We start from the raw sequence: 18,368 nt of genomic DNA on the forward strand, positions 1-18,368 counted from the left end.
GCGCGCGGCGATGCCCGCGATCGCGGCCGCGGGCGGATGGCGCGTCTACATCGTAGAGACCAAGTCCGGGAAGGTCCGCGCGCGCTCGTCGCGTCGCGGCGCGCTCTCCGTCCCGAAGCCTCGGCGTCCCCGCCATCATCGTTTCGATCGACGCGCTGACGCCGCCCCTCGCCCCGTCCCGTCCCTCCTCCATCAGCTGTACACGGGCATCACCGTGGACGTTCGACGACGCCTCGAGCAGCACGCGGGCGCGCGCGCCGGGGGCGCGAAAGCGCTGCGAGGGGACCCGCCCGCGCGGCTGCGATACGTCGAGCGCGCGGCGGACCGCGCCGAGGCGTCGAGGCGAGAGTTTGAGCTGAAGCGGATGCGCGCGGACGAAAAGCGAGCGCTCCTCGCGGCGGCGGCGGCGGCGAACGGCGGGGGGGCGCTGAACGACGCCGAGCTCGCGGCGTTGGACCCGCTGCGCGGCGACGGCGACGACGCGGCGGCGGCGAAGAAGGAGGAGAAGGAGGACGGCGAAGAGAAGACGTCGCACCGGTGCGCCTTCTTGAAGGAGTACGTAGACGAGTGATGAGCGGGCGCGGGCGCGTCGAGAATAATGTTGATTAGATTTTAGATTCGATCGTCCCCGCGTCGTCACCGCGACGAGTACGGGTCGCGGAACTGAATCGTCGGCGGCGGCGGCATCCTCTGCTCGTCCAACCCCCGCTTCGTGTACTGCGCGAAGTCGTACAGGTACTGCTCGCCGCCGATCTCGCGAATCTCTCTCAGCACCGCCATGTCGTCGCGGCCCGGGCTCAGGTCCACGCGTCCCCTCGCGATCACCGTGACGCCCACGCCCTCCTGCTTCGCGACGCGCTCGATGAGCTCCGCCGGCATCGCGTTCGTCGTGCACAGGCCCTCGTTCTCGTCCCTTCGCGTGCTTCGCATGAGCCACACGAACCGCTCCGCGTCCGCGCGGTCCTCGAACGCGATCGCGTGGTTCTTGGGGTCGTTCCGTACGTCGGGGAGGCGGAGTCGAAAGGCGTCAGAAGCGGAGTCGCGATGCGTCGCGGGGGGGGATCGAAACCGTGGTGTGGGCGGAGAGAAACGCGAACGCGGTCGCGTGGGGACCAGTGCGCACGCAGAGCGCACCTTATTCTCCGGCTTTTTCCCGCCCGGGAGATACGCGGGCAGCCCTGGGTGCGTCATCATCATCGTCATGATCGGCACCTCCTTCGTCTTCGCGTTCGCCTCGAATATCGCGTGCACGGTTTTCAGGTCGCGCCAGTAGTACGGATCGACCTCGCTGTAGTGCCGCGCGGCCATCTCCGGATCAGCGTCCGGGTCGTACATCTCGTTCTCCGTGAACGCCTTGTCGCCTAGGCCGTACTTTTCGATGATGGCGTTGCACCTCGCGTCTAGCTCCTCGGGGGATACGTTCGGGTCGTCGCCGTACCGCTGCTCGAGCTCGCGGATCTCTCTGTCGAGCTCGCGCTCTCGCTCGGGGGTCAATCCCGGGATGTTCGTGAGGTCGTCCCTCGTGTCGACGATCTCCGGGTCGAATATCGTCTTATTCGTCGGTTTCGGCGTCGCGGGGTTCGGTGTTGGCGTCTTCGGCGCTCGCCTCGGCTTCGGCTTCGGCTTCGGCGGCGGCTTCGTCGGCGGCTTCGGCTTCGTCTTCTTCTTCGCCGGGGCGCTCGCCGCCGCGACCGGCGGCGGGATCACCTCCAGAATCTCCTCCTCATCTCCTCCCTCCCCATCGAAGTCCTTCTCCACGACGCTCTCGAGGTACGCGCTCGAGTCCACCCAGGCCGTCGCCCCCGCGTCGTCCGCGCCCGCGCCAGGCGGCGCCGCGCGCGCCTCGGCGGCTTCCGATCGCCGCGCCGCCGCCGCCGCCGCCGCGTCGAGCTCGCGTCGTCGCTCGCTCTTCTCGTCGATCCCCGCGGCAAGCGCCGCGTCCTCCGCGCGCCGCACCGCCTCTTTCCTCCCGACCGGGTTCCCGCGCTCGTCCAGGCGTCGCAGGCGCGCGTTCCACTCCTCGCGTCGCGCCTCCGCGGCTTCAAACTTTTTCCGCTTGCGTCGAATGTCGTCTCGCATCTTCTCGAGTCGCCTCGCCTCCGCGTCGCGCGCCTTCCCGGGCGGCATCGCGTTCACGCGCGCGAGCTGCGCGGTCGCGAACTCGTCCATCCGCACGAGCCGCTCCTCCGTGCTCAGGTCCGGGATCGCGTTGAACGCGTCGACGCCCTTCTTGACGCCCCACGCGATCAGCACCGCGGTGCTGAAGTATCCGACGTGGAACGCTGACGTCTGGAACGGGGTCATGATCTTCGGCGGGGGCGGCGGCGACGCGGTCGCCGCCGCGGAGGCGTTCGCGGAGGCCGCGGCGTACGGGGACGACGCGTACGACGGCGACGGGGACGTCGCCATCGCCGCGGACTCGTACGGATGCACGAAGGGTGTCGATGATTCATCGAGCGCGTCGGCGGTCTCGTCGTCGTCCGTCGTCGTCGTCGCCGTCGTCGTCGTCGTCGTCTCGTCTTCGTCGACCCCGTCGTCCGCGGCCGCCGCGCGGACGCGGCGACGCGCGGGCGCGCGTTGACGACGTCGCGCGAGGCGCGCGGACGGCGCCGTGAGCGCCGTCCACGCCGCGAGCCTCGCGGTGCACGTCATGTCGGCGGCGCGATGCGATGTGAGGCAATTCCTCGCGAGCAGAGGGTTCGTTCGTCATCGACAGCGACATCAAGTCTGCTCAACCGCCTCCAGAATAACTAACAACCGTTCGCTACGAGCTACCTCTAGCTGCCCCGCGCGACGCCGCGCGCGCGTCACTCCGCGTGCTGCTTCCGCCTCGCCCTCGTCGACGCCCTCGCGCCGCGACGATCGCGCGCCTCCCCCCCCGCCGCCGCCGCCGCCGCAAACTTCTCCCCTACGCGCCGGAGGACGTCGGGGTCGCCTCGGCACCGTTCTTTTGTTTCACCAAAGATCCGGCTCGCCGCGCGCTCGGCGGCCGTCTCGGCCCACAACCTCGCGTGACAATACGCCGCCGCGCCCGCGAAGTAGACGAACGCCGACGACGTGAACGCGAGCGCGTGGAGATGCGGGAGCGACGCCGGCGGCGGGACGAAGATCGCCGCGGCGTGCGCGACGACGAACGCGGCCGCGGAGACGGCGTCGACGCGGCCCCACCACCGACGCTCTCTCTCGCCCTCGCCTTCGCCTTCGCCTCCTCCGCCGCCGCCACCGCTGGGAGGAGGCGGCGCGCCGCCGCCGATCACCGACGCGAACGCGCCCATCACGCCGACGTACGCGAGCGACAGCCCGTCCCTCTCGAGCAGCGGGTAGCACGAGAAGCACACCGCGAGAGGCAGCCTCGCGGCTAGCGTCGGCGCGCGCAGCGACAGCAACGTCGCCGGCAGCAGCGGCAGCAGCGCGCTCTTCTCGTGCACTTGGAAGCTGAAGAGGAAGAACGCGAAGGCGCTGCACGAGAGGCACCATAGAAACGCGTCTTTCGTGGGCGTTTTTATCGTCCGGAGCGCGCTCGGGAGGAGCGCCGCGATCGTCGCGAACGTCGCGACGCGCGCCGACGTCGGCACGGAGAGGACGCGCTTCCACTTAAACGCCGGCGCCGTCGCGCACCAAAAGTTCGCGACGTAATCCTCGTACAACCCCCTCTGGAGTGGAACTAACCTCCGGAGCACGGTGAGCACGCCCGTCCAGCCCGCGCCGCCGGAGAGATAGAACGGCGCCCAGAGCGTCGCGAAGACGCCGATCACGACGGCGCCGAGCTTGACAATTTCGAGAAGCGGCCTCTCGCGGCGAAGGCACCGTCCGAGCAGATACGCGAAGAACGCGGGGGCGTAGTACGCGCTCATCTGCTTGTGGTTCATCGCGAGCGCGAACAGCGCGCTCCCGAGCAGCTCGTGATCGGCGACGATGGCGGCGACGGCGTAGACGGTCAGCCCGAGGGATATCCCGTTGTACTGATGAGGGTAATCGTCCATACGAAGCGACGAATGTCGGGGTGGAGTTCAAAGGCGTCAGAAGCGGAGTTGAGAGGCGTCGAGGTGTGTCGGGATTGAAAGCGAGGGACCCTGGGCGGAGAGATGCGCCGGGAGAGAAAGTCCTTAAGGATCGGCGTTCACCACGCCGACGCGGTCGTATGGGAACCAGTGTGGACGTGAACGCGCCTGAAAGTGCCCGTGATCGATGAGGATCTGCGCGGGCGCGAGCGTCGCCAACGCGACCGCCCACGTCCTCCTCGCCGGCGACTCGCGCGCGTAGTGCGCCCTCGCGAAGAGGAGCGTCGCGGGGAAGACGAAGACGACGTCCGACAGCAGCACGCTGAGGCGCATGAGGAGCTTCGAGCGGTACGACTCGTGCCCGCGCGACGACATCAGCGCCGTCGTCTCCGGGTCCACCGCGCCGATGACCTTCCCGTACGCGTAGCTCTGAGGGTCGTTCCATACGAAGCGACGTCGGGGTGGAGTTGAAAGGCGTCAGGTGGAGTTGAAACGGCGCCGAGGGTGGGGATTGAAGCGAGGGGTGATGGGCGGAGAGAGACGACGGGAAAAGTCCTTAAGGATCGGCGTTCACCACGCGAACGCGGTCGTATGGGGACCAGTGTATCAGATAGAACGCACCTGATACGCCGTCAGCGGCGGGTAATCCAGGCCCCAGTACATCATGTCGTTCCCCTTTCCCGGCGCGTGGACGTACCACTCGCGAAGCGGCAGCGACGTCGTGATCTCCATCCAGTGCCGCTGCGCCTCGTAGTCGCCGTACAACGGCGGGGCGCTCTCTCCGCTGTGCGGATGCGTGGACGTCGCGACGCGGATCAGGAGCGCGACGCCGAGGACGAGCGGGAGGACGCCGCGCGGGATGGAGGAGGAGGAGGAGGAGGACGACGCGTCGTCGCCGTTCGGCGACCGACGCGGCGACGCGAGGATCGCGGCGAGCATCCTCCTCCTCGCGGCGGCGGCGGCGGCGACGGCGCGTCGCGATGTGCGGACGGTCGATCGTGGGGTGCCGATGCCGTCCTGTCTTGTCAAAAAAACGTTGATCGGTCAGTTGAACGTATGCGCGATGAAACGTTGAAACCGAGACGCGCTTTGAAAAGTTCGGGGCGCGTTCGACCGGCGCGGCGCGCGAGAAAATTTCGTTTTCGTGCTGCGAAAAAAGTCGTGACTAGGATCTTGTAGACACCCGCCCGCCGCACGCCCCGCCGGGGTCAGACCCACGCACGCGCGCGCATCGCACGCGCGCTCGAACGCGCACGTCGATCGCCGCGGCGCGCGCGAGCGGGCGAACGCGCCACCGTCGGACGCGAGGACGTCGCTCGGGATCTCTCGCGGACGCGAAAACGCCCGCGCCGAATCGGGAAATCCATCCCTCCCCCTCGTTGTTTATCCGCGGCAGGGGACGTTTCTGGACACGTCGGTCGACGACGACGAAACCGCGGTACATCCGATGCCGCTCTCCAGCCGAGGCGGCTCGCCGACGCCGTACAGCGTCGGCGACGACGGCCTGAGCGAAAACAGCGACGACTTCGCGCCGACGATCACGTCGCTGCAGTCGCCGCCGCGCCCGCGCGGGGTTTTGCAGTCGCTCAATCGCGTCTTCCTCGCGTTCGCGAATTACGGCTCCGCGAACAAGAAGGAGAAGCTGCAGCACATGGACGGCGCGAAGTGGGCCAAGTTCTGCCGCGACTGCGGCTTGCAAAACTCCAAGACCTTCACCGCGGTGCAGGTGGACCTCGCGTTCCAAAAGGTCAAGACGAAGGGCGAGCGACGCGTCGACTTCGAGGAGTTCAAAGACGCCGTCGCCATGGTCGCGGAACTTCGCGGCGAGTCCTTCGCCGACGTGTGCGAGCTCATCAACGCCAAGGGCGGCCCGCAGTCGAACGCGACGCGCGCGGAGTACGTCAAGTTCGCGGACCCGGACAACTTCACCGGCGCGTACGCTGCGAACGTCGGTCGGTCGTCCGTGATGCGTCACGTCCCGTCCAACTGGGAGCGCGAGTTGAAAAACGTCAAGCCGACGCCGCGGCTCAAGAAGCTCTTCAACGCGCACTGCGCGTTCGGGAAGGGCGACAAGGACCTCATGAACCAGAAGACGTTCTGCAAGGTGATGAAAGACTGCAATCTGTTCGACAAGAAGTTCACGCCGACGCGCGCGGACATCATCTTCACTAAGATCAAGGCGCACGGCGAACGCGTCATCAAGCTCGACGGCTTCACGCGCGCGTTGCAGCTCGTCGCGCAAGAGAAGAACGCGTCGTACGAAGACCTCGTGGAGCACGTGTGCGCGTGCGACGGCCCCGCGAGCAGCGGCACCGCGGCGCTGTGGACCAAATTCCACGACGATAAGAGCACGTACACGGGCGCGTACGCGGCCATCGCGGGCGCTTCCAAGTCGACGCGCGTCCACGAGTCGCACGACGCGTGGAAATCGAAGCGGCAGGTGCGTTCTATCTCACACTGGTCCTCATACGACCGCGTTGGCGTGGTGAACGCCGATCCTTAAGGACTTTTCTTCCCGGAGTGTCTCTCCGCCCACCCCTCGCTTTCAATCCCGACACACCTCGACGCCTTTCAACTCCAACTGACGCCTTTCAACTCAACCCCAGCCGCCCGAGCCGGTGAAGGGCCTGCGGCCCGTCTTCGACGCGTTCAGCGCGTTCGGCGGGGGGCAGCCCGGGAGCATGGACAACGTCAAGTTCGCGAAGCTGTGCATCGAGTGCGGGCTCGTCGACCGAGCGTTCAACTCCACCGCCGCGGACATCGTGTTTCAAAAGGTGAAGCCCAAGGGGGAGCGAAAGATTACCTTCGTGGACTTTTTATGGGCGTGCGACCGCATCGCGGAGGCGAAGCAGGTGACGTACGCGACGGTGACGCACGCGATCGTCATGACCGGCGGCCCGCAGAGCAGCGGCACGAAGGCGGAGTACACGAAGTTTTACGACGACAAGGAGACGTTCACGGGCGCCGCCGCGAGCATCGCGGGCCTCGAAAAGGCCAAGTCGACGCGAGAGAGGAAGCACTGGAAAGACGGTCGCGTCGCGCCCGCGGTGAACTCCGTCCCCGCAGGCCTGAAGGAGTCGTACGCGCAGTTCTGCTCCTTCGGCGGCGGGAACGGCCAGGACATGAACATCAAAGTCTGGGGCAAGCTCACGAACGAGTGCGGCCTCCTCGATCGCAAGCTGAACAAGATTGGCGCGGACATCATCTTCGCCAAGGTGGCGGAGGGCGGGAAGCTGTTGTCGTTTCGCGACTTTCTGTGGATGCTCGTCCTCGTCGCGGAGGAGAAGGGGACGACGTTCGACGAGATCGGCGGACAGATCGCGCGCGCGGCGCCGGATTGCAGCGGCACAAAGGCGGAGTACGCGCGGTTCCACGACGATAAGAGCACGTACACGGGGCAGTACGTCTCAAAGTTTGGCGTGGAGAAGGAGGAGCGGAAAAAGAATGAAAAGTTTGGGTGGAAAGCGGGGCGGAGCGTGCCGAGGAGCGTGCCCGGCGTCGAGATGGTGTTCGACGCGTTTTGCACGTTCGGCGGCGGCAGACCGGGCGCGATGTCCTCCACGACGTGGGGGAAGGTTTTGGAGGACTGCGAGCTGTTGGGTCCGGACTTGACCCACGCGCGGGGGGAGGTTTTGTTCGCGAAAGTGTGCGGCGTCGGCGCCAAGCACGTCGGGTACGTCGACTTCAAGTGGCTGCTGCAGCTCACGTCCGAGGCCAAGTCGTTTACGTACATGGAGCTGTGCGAGGTGCTGCTCACCACGGGCGGGCCGAAGAGCTCGGGGACGACGAGTTTTGATCGGAGCCTGACGAAGTTTCACGACGACCGGACGGAGGCGGACGGGTCCAAGTCGCCGCCGGGGTCGCCGCGCTCTAAGGTGCGTTCTATACACTGGTCCCCATACGACCGCGTTGGCGTGGTGAACGCCGTTTCTTAAGGACGTTTCCCGGCGTCTCTCTCCGCCCACCACTCGCTTTCAATCCCCGCCCGCGTCGCCTTTCAACTCCAACTGACGCCTTTCAACTCCACCCCGACATTCGCTCGTATGGACCCTCGACCCTAAGCGCGAACGCGGGGGGTCGATGGAGCTGCCGATCGCGCCGAACTCGCCGGGGGGGACGAGCGGGGGGTTCTTCCGCCGAGCCGCGACGGCGCGCGCGGCGTGATCGTGATCGTGATCGTGATGTGATTGATTTTTCGGTGAGAACGGAACGGAACGGAACGAACCCCAGACTGACGACGAGACGGAGGAACCCGACGGGACGGAGCGAGAGGAGGAGGGCGCGCCGCTCCCGAGCCATCCGTCGCGACGTATACGCTACATATTTATTACCTCGCGCTGTATCATACGTAGACTCACACGCTTAGCTCGCGCTGTAATATACAGTACGTACGCAGCTTCACCTTAACGCTCGCGCGCTCTGCGGTACGCGGACTGTGCCGTCGAAGGCTGCGACGCGCGGTCGCGATTTCGTGACAGAACTCCACGACTAAAATTTTGGCTGATGAGTAGTTGTACAACAGTGCGCGCGTTCGATCGACCGATCACAACGCGACGCGCGGCGTCTCGCGTCGTCCGTCCGCGATGGCGGACTACTCCGACGAGGAGGACCTCGACTTCCCCGTCCCGAAAACCCCCGCGCCGGACGCCGCGACGATCGTGGAGGTCCCCCCGCGCGGGGACGTCGTCGAGCACGCGTTCGCGTGCGAAGCCCCCGGCGCGACGATACGCGTCCAGATCGTTCTCCTCGGCGACGCGCAGCTGTACGTCTGGATCGGCGAGGGCGTCGGCGACGCGGCGCGCGGCGCGATGAACGAGCTCGGGATGGCGATCGAGACGCGGATGTCGTCGACGCCCATTGCGACGACGCTGTTCAACGCGGGAGGAGGGGGGGGAGGTGGCGGTGGGGGGGCGATGACGATGACGGACTCGCTGTCGAACGCGCTGGCGGTTCGGCTGGCGAAGCGCACGGGACGATGCGTCGTCGCGAGCGTGAACCTCCCCGCGGACATGCAGCTTCTGCAGGTGTTCGCGGAGCGGAAGGTGATCGAGAAGCTCAAGGAGTTGGGGATGTGAGCGACGCCGAGACGAGACGAGACGTGGGCTAGTCGTCGAGGAGGGTAACGTGAGGTAGTATGCTCATCAGAGGTCACCCGCGCCGCGTCGCCGGCGCTACTACGTCGCGCCGCGTCGTCGTCGTCGTCAGTTGAGCACCTCGATCCCCGGGGTTTTCTTCGCCGCGCCGTCCCTCCCGCGCTTCGCGCCTGCGCCTATCAAGATCTCGTCGTCGTCGTCGTCGTCGTCGTCCACCACCTTCGCGCGCCCTCCGTCGTCGTTCTCCACGACTGCGAACCCGGCGTTCGCCGTCGCCTTCGCGACCGCGTCTTCGGTGTTCAACTCCACGACGCCCAGGCCGACGTCCATGGCGACGTGCGATTCGCCGCCTTCCTCGTCCACGCACTCGACGTCGAACTCGCTCGCGGGTCGCGTCTTCATCGCCTCCGCGAGCGAGTCGTTCGCGGCTTTCATCTGCGGCAGGAACGCGCTGAGCTTGCCGAGGAGCGCGGTGGGGGGCGGCGGCATCGCGCTGAAATCTGGCTTGGTCGCGGGCGGGTCTCCCGGGGAGCGCTTCGGCGCGTTCACGAGGAGCGGCGACGGGGGCGCCGCGTGCTCCGCGGCGAGGAGCTCGCGGCTCCGCTCGGGGACGCACCCCGCGGCGTTCGTGCCGGCCATGACGCGAGCGCCCGCGGATCTGCGGGCGTCGGGGAACGAATCGAATTCGAGTTCGCGCGCGACGACGCGACGCGACGAGCTCGAAGAAGATTTTTTCAGCGAAGCGCTCTGCTGAATCATCGCGTCGTCAGTTCCGAGAGGCGCGAACCTTACCCTCGCGCGGTGTCCATCGTCCGCTCCGAGGCGCTCTCGAGCGTGTTCCCCCGTTCCAACCATTGCCGCGAGCGCGCGAGCCGCATCCTGCGCGTCGAGACACCTCGCGTCCGCGACATCTCACCGTCGGACGCGCGCGGAATCGTTCCGCGAATCGTCGTCGCCGCGTCGTCGAGGGTTAGGAGGAATCCGTCGACATTCTCCTCATCCTCTCGTCGTCGTCGAATCGAAGCGAGATAGGACGATGAACGCCTCCGAGGTCGCCGCCGCGGCGGGCGCACAAATCTCCGAGGAGTCGCAGCAGCACGTCTACGACCCCCCCGCGGCGCTCGCGAAGGACGCGCACGTCAAGTCCATGGCGGAGTACGCGAAGATGTACCGAGCGTCCATCGACGACCCGGAGACCTTCTTCGGCGACATGGCGCGCCAATTCCACTGGGAGACGCCCTTCGTCTCCGTCGGGCCGAAGTATAACTTCAACATGAACGACGGGAAGATCTTCATCGACTGGTTCCAGGGCGGGAAGACGAACATATGCTACAACGCGCTGGACAAGCACGTCCTCGAGGGACACGGCGACGAGGTTGCCATCCTGTGGGAGGGCAACGAGCCGTCCGAGGATGCGAAATACACCTACTCGGAAGTCCTCGCGATGGTGAAAAAGTTCGCCAACGTGCTCAAGGCCAAGGGCGTGAAGAAGGGCGACACCGTGACGCTCTACATGCCCATGGTGATGGAGCTCGCGGTCGCGTGCCTCGCGTGCGCGCGGCTCGGCGCGATTCACTCCGTCGTCTTCGGCGGATTCTCCCCCGAGGCGATTCGCGGACGCATGCACGACGCCAAGGCGCGTTCTCATCACACTGGTCCCCGTACGATCCCGTTCGCGTGGTGAACGCCGATCCTTGAGGGCTTTACTTCCCGGCGCATCTCTCCGCTCATCACCCCTCGCTTTCAATCTTCGCCATCGACGCCTTTCAACTCCGCTTCTGACGCCTTTGAACTCCACCCCGACGTCCGACAGTCGGACGTCGTCGTCACCTGCGACGCGGTCATGCGCGGCGCGAAGCCGGTCGCGCTCAAGACGCAAGTCGACGCCGCGCTCGAGCTCGGCGCGGGCGACTTCAGCGTCTCCAGCGTGATCGTCTTCAAGCGGCTCGACGGGTCGTGCCCGATGGTGGACGGTAGAGACACGTGGTGGAACGACGAGATGTCCAAGGCGGACTCCGAGTGCGACTGCGAGTGGGTCGACAGCGAGCACCCGCTGTTCATGCTGTACACCTCCGGGAGCACGGGAAAGCCGAAGGGGATCGTGCACTCCACCGCGGGGTACATGATCGGCTCGCACGCGACGTTCAAGTACACGTTCGACTACAAGCCGGGGGAGATTTACTGGTGCACCGCGGACATCGGTTGGATCACCGGACACTCCTACATCGTCTACGGGCCGCTGCTCGCGAGGGCGACGACGGTGATGTTCGAGGGCGTGCCGACGTACCCGGACGCGGGAAGGTGCTGGGCGATCGTGGAGAAGCACAAGGTGAACCAGTTTTACACCGCGCCCACCGCCGTGCGCGCACTGATGAAGAGCGGAGACGCGTACGTCGAAAAGTACGACAAGTCGTCGCTTCGCATTCTCGGCAGCGTCGGCGAGCCGATCAACCCGGAGGCGTGGCGGTGGTACTACACCGTCGTCGGCGAGTCGCGGTGCCCGATCGTGGACACGTACTGGCAGACGGAGACGGGCAGCTTCATGATCACGCCGTTGCCGGGGGCGACGCCGTTGAAGCCCGGAAGCGCGACGTTGCCCTTCTTCGGCGTCCAGCCCGTCGTTCTGGACGACAAAGGTAACGAGCTCGAGGGCGAAGCCAGCGGCTTCCTCGCCATCAAGAAGCCGTGGCCGTCCGCGTCTCGAAGCTGCTACGGCGATCACGACCGCTTCGAGTCCGTGTACTACTCCATGTTCAAGGGCTACTACGTCTCCGGCGACGGCTGCCGCCGCGACGCCGACGGCTACTTTTGGATCACCGGCCGCGTCGACGACGTCATCAACGTCTCCGGGCATCGCATGGGCACCGCGGAGGTGGAGTCCGCGCTCGTGCTGCACCCGTCGTGCTCCGAGGCTGCGGTCGTCGGGATGCCGCACGAGATCAAGGGCGCGGGGATCTACTGCTACGTCGTGTTGAAGGACGGCGCCGAGGCGGACGACGACCTCGTCAAGAGCCTGAAGGCGATCGTGCGGAAGGAGATCGGCCCGATCGCCACCCCGGACGCGATTCAGTTCACCGAGGGGCTTCCGAAGACTCGAAGCGGGAAGATCATGCGACGGATCCTACGGAAGCTCGCGGAGAACCCGGGGATCGAGCTGAGCGAGCTCGGGGACACGTCGACGCTCGCGGATCCGGGGGTCGTGGCGTCGCTCAAGGAGGGCGCGATGAAGGTCGCGGGGAAGTGAAGCGAGCGACGCGACCGACTGACCGACCGCTTTCCACGCGAAGCGAGCGTCGGTCGGACGAGAGAAGAGAGAGCGCGCGCGTCGAGAACGACGACGACGACGACGCGCGCCTGCGAACGAAACGTTAACGACGCCGACGGAGAATAATACCTACGACGGAGAATACTACCTCGCGCGCGCGTCCGTCCCGTCCCGTCACACCCCCCCGCCACCGCCTCCGTCCCCGCCCGCGCCGGGGACGTCCCCTAACAACAGCTCGAGCTGGTCGCGGTTCGCCAACCCCGCCGCGATCGCGGCCTTCTCGTCCTTCCCCAGGTCCGGCGCCTGCAGCCGCGCGGCCCGCTCCACGTACGCGCGAGGGAGCATTCGCGTGGCGTACGGATACATGTCCACGTAGCTCGTGGTGATCGTCGTCTCCGCCATCCCGGAGACTTCGCTGATCTTCCGCAGCGTGATCTCGTGTTGCTTGTCCATGATCTGCACGCAGAGCCAGATCGCCGCGGCGGCCACGGACGCGGGCTGTTTTTCGCTCTTGTGCCCTTCGCTGAGGCGGAGGTTGTTGAACGTGCCGATCACCGTCGTCGCGAGCTTCAAGAACTCCAAGTTCGCGAGCCCCAAGTTGCCGCAGAAGCGGTTCGTGAGCTTCTCCGGGGTGATCATCTGCTCCATCATCGTCGTGTTGAGGCCGTCGATCGTCTTCACGATGAACTTGTAGCACTTTCCAATCTCCTTCACCGTCGTGTTCACCGCGCCTCCGCAAATCTCTTTAAACGTCCGATTCGTCCCCTCCTGTCTGCAAGAGATGTACAGACACGCGGCGAACATCGCGTTCTGCGATTTGCCCGCGATGGACACCCCGGGCTTGACGACCATGCGGTACACGTCGCACGCGCCGTCCTTCACCACGGACGTCACCCCTAGGTGGTCCGCGAGCTCGTTGATCTTTCCAAACGCCGCGATGAGCGCCTTGTCCGGGTTCGCGCCTCGGTTGTGCAAGCGCGTCAGGGTCTGGTTGTACGTCCCGTCCGGGTTCCTGCCTATGGACGTCCCGAGGCCGCCGTGCGCGAGCATGCGGTTCGTCGGCCCCGCGGTCCTCGACGGGTCCGCGCCGCCCTTGTCGCTGTCCGAGAAGGTTCGCCATTCCGACGTCTCGTCTATCACGCCTTGCTCGAGCACGAGTCCGCACTCCGTGCACACGAGGTCGCCCTGCTGGTGGTCTTCGATGATCGCCGTCGGGACGTTGCAGTTCTTGCATATCTGCGAGAACTTCGTGATCTCCTGCTGCGCGGGCGCGGGCGCGGTCGCCATGTTTGTCGTGAAGACGGGCGGGCTGGGCGCGCGATTCCGATTCCGCGACTGATGACTGTACCCCTCCCCAAACGCGATGCCACCGCTCTCGCCGGGCGCGGGGGGCCGGATCTGAGCGCGGGGACGACGCGAGCGCGCGCGCGAGGGCGCCGCGCGACGCGGACGGACGCGAGGGACGACGCGAAGGGTCCGCGAGCGTCGAGGGACGACTCCGGCGGCGTCGACGTGCGGCGCGCGCGGGGGAAGTGGACCTCCCGGCGGACGAGCTCTCGTCGCGTCAGCGTGCTGGCGACCCGGACCCGAGCCGACTCTCTCAGGGTCGTTCCATGCATACAAAAAATGTTCATCGGTCAGTTGAAAGGATACGCGATCAAGTGTTGAAACCGAGCTATGGGTGAAAAACTTAAGGGACCCGCGCCCGATCCAAGGACCTCCAAGGCAAGGGTCACCTCAAAAGACGACGCGGGGACACTCGTCCGCGCGCGACCGCGTCCTCCCGCGCTCGCGAGCGCCATGATCGACCTCGAAGCGCGCGAAACGCTGCCGCGGCCGCGCCGCGACCGCACCGGCGCACGCGCGCTCGCGTTCGACGACGTCGACGCGGACGCCGCGACGCCGCGCGCGAGCGACGACGTCGCTCGCGCGCCTGCTCTCCCTCGTCCCGGGGCCCCCGCGTCGTCGTCTCTTTGGCGGGAGAACGCCGCGCGCGTCGCGCGCGCCGGAGACGCGCCGCGCGCGCGCCCGCCGACGTCGCGCGACGCGCTCGCGGCGGACCGCGACGTCCTCCGCGACGACGCGCGATGCGGCGGCGGCGGCGGCGGGAGGGCGCCGCGGCGGGACGACCGTCGCGCGCGCGAGGGCGCGGAGCTCCTCCAGCTTCTCGCGTCGGGCGGGGGCGAGAAGAAGCGGTCGCGGTCGCGCTCGCGGTCGCGCTCGCGCTCGCCGCCCGCGCCGCCGATCCGCACGCGCGGGGACGCGCGGGAGGAGGCGGTGACGTACCGCTGCGTGAAGCCCACGGGCGCGGGCGAGAGGAAGCGCGCGCGGTCGCCGACGCCGACGCCGCCGCGGTGCCCGTCGCCGGTCGCGTTCGAGGAGGAGGCGGAGGTGGAAAACGCGGCAAAAGAACCTCGGAAGCGCCCGTCGGCGCCGCCGCCGCCGCCGCCGGCGTCTTCGATGCCGCCGAAGGACCCGGCGAAGATGTCGAAGCGAGAGAGAAGCAAGATGTCGAAGCGCGCGCGGTTCGAGCTGCGAGAGCGCTTAGCCGCGGAGGCGAGAGCCGCCGCGGAGACGGCGGCCCACGCGCCCGAGGAGCCGCCGCCGCCGCCGCCGACGACGACGACGACGACGACGACGCCGACGCCGACGACGACGACCGACGCCCCACCCCCCGCGAGAAAGAAGCGCCGCCCGCCGACGAAGATCGAGTTCGACCCGGAGGAGGACCTCGAGATGGGCAACACCGGGCTCGTCGGCCTCAAGTTCCTCCGAGACGGCGGCGCGTCGCTTCTGAAGCACCTCGCGCCGCCGGGCGACGACGCCGCCGCCGTCGCCGCCGCCGTCGCCGCCGCGCTCGCGCGAGACGACGTCGGCGATGCGAAGTCGATGACGCCGGCGGAGTGGCGCGCACTCGCGCGCGGGCCGCGCGGGGAGCACGTCGACGTCGACACGACCGCGCTGGGGCGAAGACGCGAGAAGACGCGCGGCGATCGTCAGACGAACGGCGGCGGCCACGGCGAAGGCGGCGGCGGCTTCGACGCCGACGGCCGCGCGCGCGAGCGCGCGTCGCGGCCTTCCTCCAAGTTCAAAGGCAGCCGCCGAGGCCCGCGGAGCGACTTCAGCAACTTCCGCGGGGTGACGTGCTACAAGCGGACCGGGCGTTGGGAGGCGCACATATGGGACGCGGGGAGGCAGAGGCACCTGGGGTCGTTCGCGACGGCCGAAGGCGCCGCGCGCGCGTACGACAAGAGCGCGATTAAGGTGCGTCCCTGTTTACGCTGGTCCCCGTGCGACCCCGTCGGCGTGGTGAACGCCGTTCCTTGAGGACTTTACTTCCCGGCGCATCTCTCCGCCCGCCCCTCGCTTTCGATCCCCGCCATCGTCGCCTTTCAACTCCAACTGACGCCTTTGAACTCCACCCCGACGTCGCTTCGTATGGACCCTCGACCCTAAAGTTCCGAGGGTGGAGCGCGGAGCTGAACTTTCCCGCGGAGGAGTACGCGCGAGACGCGGCGTTCAGAGAGATGCTGCGGGGTATGAACAAGGGCGAGTTCATCGTGGCGTTGAGGGTCGAGGGGAAGATCAGCGGCGAGAGGTTGAAGAAGAAGATGAAGATGAAGATGAAGGAGAAGGCCGCCGACGCCGACGCCGCCGCCGCCGACGACGCCGACGACGACGATCGCGGCGAGAAAGAAGACGCCGCCGACGCCGCCGACGCCGCCGCCGACGACGACGCCGACGACGACGCCGACGAGCGCGCGTTCACTGATCACGACGACGCAGCCGAGGAAGAGGAGGAACGCGACGACGCGAGCGACGCGGACGACGCCGACCCTCCGACGCCGTGCACGCGCGCCGCGTTGCGACTCGCGAAGTCCGCGGCTGCGGCGCGAGAACACGTCGTCCGCGCGCGGATGAGACGGTTCGATCGACTCGCGACGCGTCTCGCGACCGCGGATTCGGGTTCGGTCGACGCGGGGCACGCCGCGCCGAAGCACGTCCTCGCGTTCGACGACGACGACGACGACGATCCGTGGACGGTCAGGCCGCGGCGTCCTCTCCGCGACGACGACGACGACGACGACGATGAAGACGAAGACGAAGAAGCCGCGGAGGGAGGACCCGAGGGCGCCGCCGCCGCCGCCGCGGAGACGCGCGAGCGCGCGCTTCTCGCGCTCGAGAACGCGCACGCGACCGCGGTGCGGATGATCGCCGCGGCGTTCGCGCAGAACGCGATCGCGCGCGCGATGTCCGCGAACGCGATACGGCTGATACAATCCGCCGCGGTGGACGGCGTCCGAGTCGGCGCGGTCACCGCGAAAGAGTTGGAAGAGTCCGCCGTCGCAGCCGCGAGAGCCGCGGGCGCGGCGATCGCGGGGAGCGGGCGATGCCCCCCGGTGGGCACCGTCGGCACCTTCGGCACCTTCGGCACCCCCGCGCCGACGCCGACGCCGACGCCAACGGCGACGCGCCTCGGCGTCGGGCGGACGTTCCCGCTCCCCCGGCACCTCGCGGAGAGCCGCGTCGTCGCCGCCGCGGCGCGCCGCCGCGACGACGACGAGGACTATGACCCGGCGCCGAGCCCGGTGAGCCCCGGTACGGCGCTTCCGGCCGCGGAGGCGCTGGCCGCGCTCGCGACGGGGAACGTGGAGGGTCCCGGCGGAGGGAAACGCCGCGGAGACGCGACAAATCCGGATCCGTCGCCGTCGACGTCGCCGTTCGTGTCTCCGGAGCGGTCCGCGCCGCAGCGCTGGGCGAGCGGCACCGGGCTTCTCGCGCGCGCGCCGCCGCCGTCGTGCTCCACGGCGTGGACCGCGTTCGACGTGGACGTCGTCGAGACGAGCGCGGACCTGGAGAAGACGTTTCGAGCCGCGGGGCGGTGAGCGCGCGCGGGTACCGGAGGCGTTTTCAGACTGAGACCGCGGCATGGTGAACGAGCTCGAGAGCGCGAAGACGTAGGACGCGTGTCTTGAGTGACGACGAACGAACGAACGAAATAACGAAATAACGAACGAACGAACGAATTAACGAACGAAATGAATAGTGCGATGATGCCTATGCGTGCATCACAACAGTTTGACTACCGAGGTAACCACACCCACGCTTCGAGACGCCGCCCGAACCTGAACCTGAACCGTCCATCCTCTCCGACTAAAAAACCCTACGGTCGGACGATCACTTCTCGGTGTTCTCGCGGAGACGGCGGATCGTGGATCGCACGGTGACCGCGGCGGAGGTGTTGAGCGTGTACGCCCCGCCCGCCTTGGTCTTCTTGCAGCCCGCGCACTTCCAGATGCCGACGGCCTGACGCTTCATGGCGTACTTGCCGCAAAAGTCGCAGAAAAACTTGGAGTGCTGAGACACCTCCTGCTTCTTCACGACCTTGCGAAGGGACGCGCCGTAACGGGTGCCGTACTTGCCGACGATCCCTGCGGCGATGGAGGAGGGCGGGGGAGAGGGGGGGGGCGGGGCGGTCAGCGATGCGGTTCGAGCGGTTGGAGGTGGGCGCGGGCGGGCGACGGCGACGTCTCGCGTCGTCAGGGTCTGACGATGGATGGTGGTGCGATGCGCCTGGACGACGACGACGACGCGCGACGGAAACGCGCGCGCGGGAGGCCGACGCGACGTCGACGACGCCGCGTCGACGACGCAGACGCGGTCAAGCCGCGCGTGAGATGCGAGACGCGGCGACGCCTATGGCGTCGCCGCGTCGTGCGCCCTCGCGCGGCCCTCCCGGCGGACGCGACCGCGTCGCGCGATGGGAAAAACCCTAAAAGACCGCGCGCGACGGAACCGCGCCGGATGCGACGGCTCCGAGTCGCGGACGTCGCGCGCGACGTCGCGGCGCGATACGCACCGACTTTCTTCGTGCGCTTAGCCATCCTGGATGCGTTGTCGTGCGCGACGTGAGCGTCGTGCGCGTCGAAAAGACCGAGCGAGGAGGCGGGAGGCATCTCTCGACGCGACGAGCCCCGCGCCAGTCACGCGCGGAGCTCGACCGATTCG

At 67.6% G+C, this 18,368-nt stretch overlaps 11 protein-coding genes across 11 annotated transcripts; 5 read left to right on the forward strand and 6 right to left on the reverse strand.

Annotated features, from left to right (window-relative positions):
• Positions 1 to 10: 10 nt before the first annotated feature.
• MICPUCDRAFT_41407 (uncharacterized protein) lies at positions 11 to 571 on the forward strand (the record flags this gene model as incomplete). Its single annotated transcript, XM_003060984.1, has 2 exons — positions 11 to 73; positions 197 to 571. The coding sequence occupies 2 exons, from the start codon at positions 11 to 13 to the stop codon at positions 569 to 571; spliced, it is 438 nt and encodes a 145-aa protein (XP_003061030.1).
• A 65-nt stretch (positions 572 to 636) lies between these two features.
• Positions 637 to 2,652, reverse strand: MICPUCDRAFT_60893 (uncharacterized protein; the record flags this gene model as incomplete). Its single annotated transcript, XM_003061250.1, has 1 exon — positions 637 to 2,652. One exon carries the CDS (start codon positions 2,650 to 2,652, stop codon positions 637 to 639), a length of 2,016 nt encoding a protein of 671 aa, XP_003061296.1.
• Positions 2,653 to 2,807: 155 nt separating this feature from the next.
• MICPUCDRAFT_35078 (uncharacterized protein) lies at positions 2,808 to 4,940 on the reverse strand (the record flags this gene model as incomplete). Its single annotated transcript, XM_003061251.1, has 3 exons — positions 2,808 to 3,962; positions 4,134 to 4,430; positions 4,623 to 4,940. 3 exons carry the CDS (start codon positions 4,938 to 4,940, stop codon positions 2,808 to 2,810), a joined length of 1,770 nt encoding a protein of 589 aa, XP_003061297.1.
• Positions 4,941 to 5,220: 280 nt separating this feature from the next.
• Positions 5,221 to 6,682, forward strand: MICPUCDRAFT_28417 (uncharacterized protein; the record flags this gene model as incomplete). The annotated part of the gene is made up of 2 exons (XM_003060985.1): positions 5,221 to 6,441; positions 6,608 to 6,682. Coding segments are annotated over exons 1-2 (1,068 nt in total), but the record flags the coding sequence as incomplete, so codon positions are not given.
• Positions 6,683 to 7,408: 726 nt separating this feature from the next.
• MICPUCDRAFT_63558 (uncharacterized protein) lies at positions 7,409 to 8,402 on the reverse strand (the record flags this gene model as incomplete). The annotated part of the gene is made up of 2 exons (XM_003061252.1): positions 8,064 to 8,402; positions 7,409 to 7,876 (listed from the first exon to the last, which is right to left on the reverse strand). The coding sequence occupies exons 1-2, from the start codon at positions 8,298 to 8,300 to the stop codon at positions 7,409 to 7,411; spliced, it is 705 nt and encodes a 234-aa protein (XP_003061298.1). The 5' UTR covers positions 8,301 to 8,402.
• Positions 8,403 to 8,584: 182 nt separating this feature from the next.
• Positions 8,585 to 9,174, forward strand: MICPUCDRAFT_63559 (uncharacterized protein; the record flags this gene model as incomplete). Its single annotated transcript, XM_003060986.1, has 1 exon — positions 8,585 to 9,174. One exon carries the CDS (start codon positions 8,585 to 8,587, stop codon positions 9,074 to 9,076), a length of 492 nt encoding a protein of 163 aa, XP_003061032.1. The 3' UTR covers positions 9,077 to 9,174.
• A 28-nt stretch (positions 9,175 to 9,202) lies between these two features.
• MICPUCDRAFT_70223 (uncharacterized protein) lies at positions 9,203 to 9,733 on the reverse strand (the record flags this gene model as incomplete). The annotated part of the gene is made up of 1 exon (XM_003061253.1): positions 9,203 to 9,733. One exon carries the CDS (start codon positions 9,731 to 9,733, stop codon positions 9,203 to 9,205), a length of 531 nt encoding a protein of 176 aa, XP_003061299.1.
• A 143-nt stretch (positions 9,734 to 9,876) lies between these two features.
• Positions 9,877 to 12,501, forward strand: ACS (acetate-coa ligase). The gene is made up of 2 exons (XM_003060987.1): positions 9,877 to 10,734; positions 10,975 to 12,501. The coding sequence occupies exons 1-2, from the start codon at positions 10,131 to 10,133 to the stop codon at positions 12,336 to 12,338; spliced, it is 1,968 nt and encodes a 655-aa protein (XP_003061033.1). The 5' UTR covers positions 9,877 to 10,130; the 3' UTR covers positions 12,339 to 12,501.
• Positions 12,477 to 13,646, reverse strand: MICPUCDRAFT_60901 (transcription initiation factor; the record flags this gene model as incomplete). The annotated part of the gene is made up of 1 exon (XM_003061254.1): positions 12,477 to 13,646. One exon carries the CDS (start codon positions 13,644 to 13,646, stop codon positions 12,534 to 12,536), a length of 1,113 nt encoding a protein of 370 aa, XP_003061300.1. The 3' UTR covers positions 12,477 to 12,533.
• A 390-nt stretch (positions 13,647 to 14,036) lies between these two features.
• Positions 14,037 to 17,245, forward strand: MICPUCDRAFT_60902 (uncharacterized protein; the record flags this gene model as incomplete). Its single annotated transcript, XM_003060988.1, has 2 exons — positions 14,037 to 15,623; positions 15,818 to 17,245. 2 exons carry the CDS (start codon positions 14,037 to 14,039, stop codon positions 17,243 to 17,245), a joined length of 3,015 nt encoding a protein of 1,004 aa, XP_003061034.1.
• A 287-nt stretch (positions 17,246 to 17,532) lies between these two features.
• Positions 17,533 to 18,248, reverse strand: MICPUCDRAFT_28424 (ribosomal protein L37ae). The gene is made up of 2 exons (XM_003061255.1): positions 18,220 to 18,248; positions 17,533 to 17,791 (listed from the first exon to the last, which is right to left on the reverse strand). Exons 1-2 carry the CDS (start codon positions 18,242 to 18,244, stop codon positions 17,538 to 17,540), a joined length of 279 nt encoding a protein of 92 aa, XP_003061301.1. The 5' UTR covers positions 18,245 to 18,248; the 3' UTR covers positions 17,533 to 17,537.
• Between the last annotated feature and the right edge of the window lie 120 nt (positions 18,249 to 18,368).

Source organism: Micromonas pusilla (assembly GCF_000151265.4).
Source record: "Micromonas pusilla CCMP1545 genomic scaffold MICPUCscaffold_9, whole genome shotgun sequence".
Lineage (NCBI taxonomy): Eukaryota > Viridiplantae > Chlorophyta > Mamiellophyceae > Mamiellales > Mamiellaceae > Micromonas > Micromonas pusilla.